The 2,012-nt window shown below is 68.6% G+C and overlaps 1 protein-coding gene across 1 annotated transcript in view; it reads left to right on the plus strand.

Annotated features, from left to right (window-relative positions):
• Positions 1-840, plus strand: part of ZFPM1 (zinc finger protein, FOG family member 1) — a 68,947-nt gene extending 68,107 nt beyond the window's left edge. Inside the window, 1 exon segment of the mRNA XM_049622395.1 lies at positions 1-840. This exon segment is cut by the window's left edge and continues 27 nt beyond it. Within this exon segment, the coding sequence (XP_049478352.1) occupies positions 1-712 (712 nt within the window). The 3' untranslated portion in view covers positions 713-840.
• Positions 841-2,012: the final 1,172 nt, after the last annotated feature.

The following is a 2,012-nucleotide window of genomic DNA, read 5'->3' on the forward strand; positions in this document are numbered from 1 at the left end:
CGGCCCCGCCCCCGAGCCGCCTGCGTCGCCGTCGCCCCGGCCCGGAAGCGGAAGCGGGCTCGACGCCGCCGACGGCCCCATCGACCTGAGCAAGAAGCCGCGGCGCCAGGCGCCCGTGCCCGCCCCCGGCCTGCCCGCCCTGGCCGACTACCACGAGTGCACAGCCTGCCGCGTGAGCTTCCACAGCCTCGAGGCCTACCTGGCGCACAAGAAGTTCTCGTGCCCCGCCGCCCCGCGCCTCCTGCGCGTCGCCCCTGAGGACGCGGCCGCCGGCGCCGTCGTGTGTCCCTACTGCCCGCCCAACGGCGTGGTCCGCGGCGACCTCATCGAGCACTTCCGCCTGGCGCACGGCCTGCTGCTGGCCCAGCCGCCCGCCGGCGCCCGGACGCCCTCGCCCGCCGCCCCACGAGACGGCCTCAACGGCCAGGAGCTGCGGGAGCCGGCCCCCGGCGCCCCCGACGGCAGCCCCCGGCCCGGCCCGCCGCCGGCCCCGTCCCCCGAGGCGGTGCCGCCACACCCGCCGCCCCCGCCGACGCCCCCTTCCCACTCGGACAAGGGCGTCCAGACCCCCAGCAAGGGGACGCCGGCGCCCGCGCCCCCCGGCAGCCACAGATACTGCCGCCTGTGCAACATCAGGTTCAGCAGCCTGTCCACTTTCATCGCCCACAAGAAGTATTACTGCTCCTCGCACGCGGCCGAGCACGTGAAGTGAGCGGCCGCCACACTACAGAGACCGCTTCGCGCCCCGCCGCAGCCCAGGCGCGGGCCAGGCCCGGGGGCTGCAGGGGACCGCGCCTGCCTGGACTATTGGCACTTAATAAAGAAGTTCAGTTTGATGAGCACGGTAGTGGAGCGGCCTAGTTGTCTGAGCACAGGGTCCTTGGGGGTGGGAGGAAACAGGTGGGGCCGACACTGTGGGGGTGGTGAACGCCACCCTGAGCGCACCCAACCCACCGGGACCAGGCCCCCAGCCAGAGTCACGGGGTTCGTGGGCCTCCAAGCTGGACCTGACCCCAGGCCAGTCTATGCCGCAGCACCCCCCGGTAATCGCTGCCCTCCAGGATGCTAACGGGAAGATGCCCTGTGGTCACCAAGGCTGGTGGGGAGAGAAGGGACAGTGATGCAGCCCACAGGCATGGGGGGGGGGGCCAAATCCTGAAGTGGGGGTCACATGGCACCTGTGGTCGCTACAGGGCTCATTACCGAGGTGCCCCCACCCCAGTGTGCCGTGCCGGCACCGTGAGAACCACACGACTAAGATGGGACCGCGGGATGCTTGGCCAAACCCAAGCAGAGCCCAACCACGTCTTGCCGGTTTGCGGCTGGGTGGCTGCGGGCACCCTGCAGCCCGGTGTCCCTGCTGGAAAACCCGCATCAGTCCTTTCCCAACTGTGCTCGAAGCAGCACTGTTTCTTCCAAATACGGTTTTACCCAGCAGCCTGTGGTGGACAGAAGCAAACTGACCTTTGACCTTCCGGTCTCCAAGGTGCTTCCTGCCATCCACCCAGGCTCGCTCTCCCTGCTCAAGGCAAGTTTCTCTCCCAACCAGCCCTTGTCAGGTCCAGGAGCCCGTGTCCGGGCAGCGGCGTGCACAGGCCCCTCCCGCCGGCCCAGAGGACCAGGGCTGGACAGGACAGGGCCGCTCAGCCCAGGGCCCTGCAGAGCTCCCGCCCCCGTCCCCCCCCCACCCCCCGCCCAGGGCTGGCACTAGGGAAGTCAGTTGAGGGAGGGTCCCAGGGGAGCCAAGCTGCCTCCCTTGAGGATGCCCCGGCACCTGCCATCCTGGGTCGGGGCGGAGGAAGCCCGAGATCCCCCCCCCAGCCCCGCCCATTTGCACTGTTGCGCACGAACTTGCGCGGAGGGCCGCCGAGGCTTTGCCTCCGAGTCAGACCACCGAGCGAAAGCAGACATCACCCACGTCCGCGCCTACTGTTGTCAAAAAATTAAACCTAATGCAGAACGAATTTTACTGTGTACGAATTGTAAAATAAAATTTGTAGAGGGGTGCTGGG

This window comes from Panthera uncia (genome assembly GCF_023721935.1).
Source record: "Panthera uncia isolate 11264 chromosome E2 unlocalized genomic scaffold, Puncia_PCG_1.0 HiC_scaffold_20, whole genome shotgun sequence".
Lineage (NCBI taxonomy): Eukaryota > Metazoa > Chordata > Mammalia > Carnivora > Felidae > Panthera > Panthera uncia.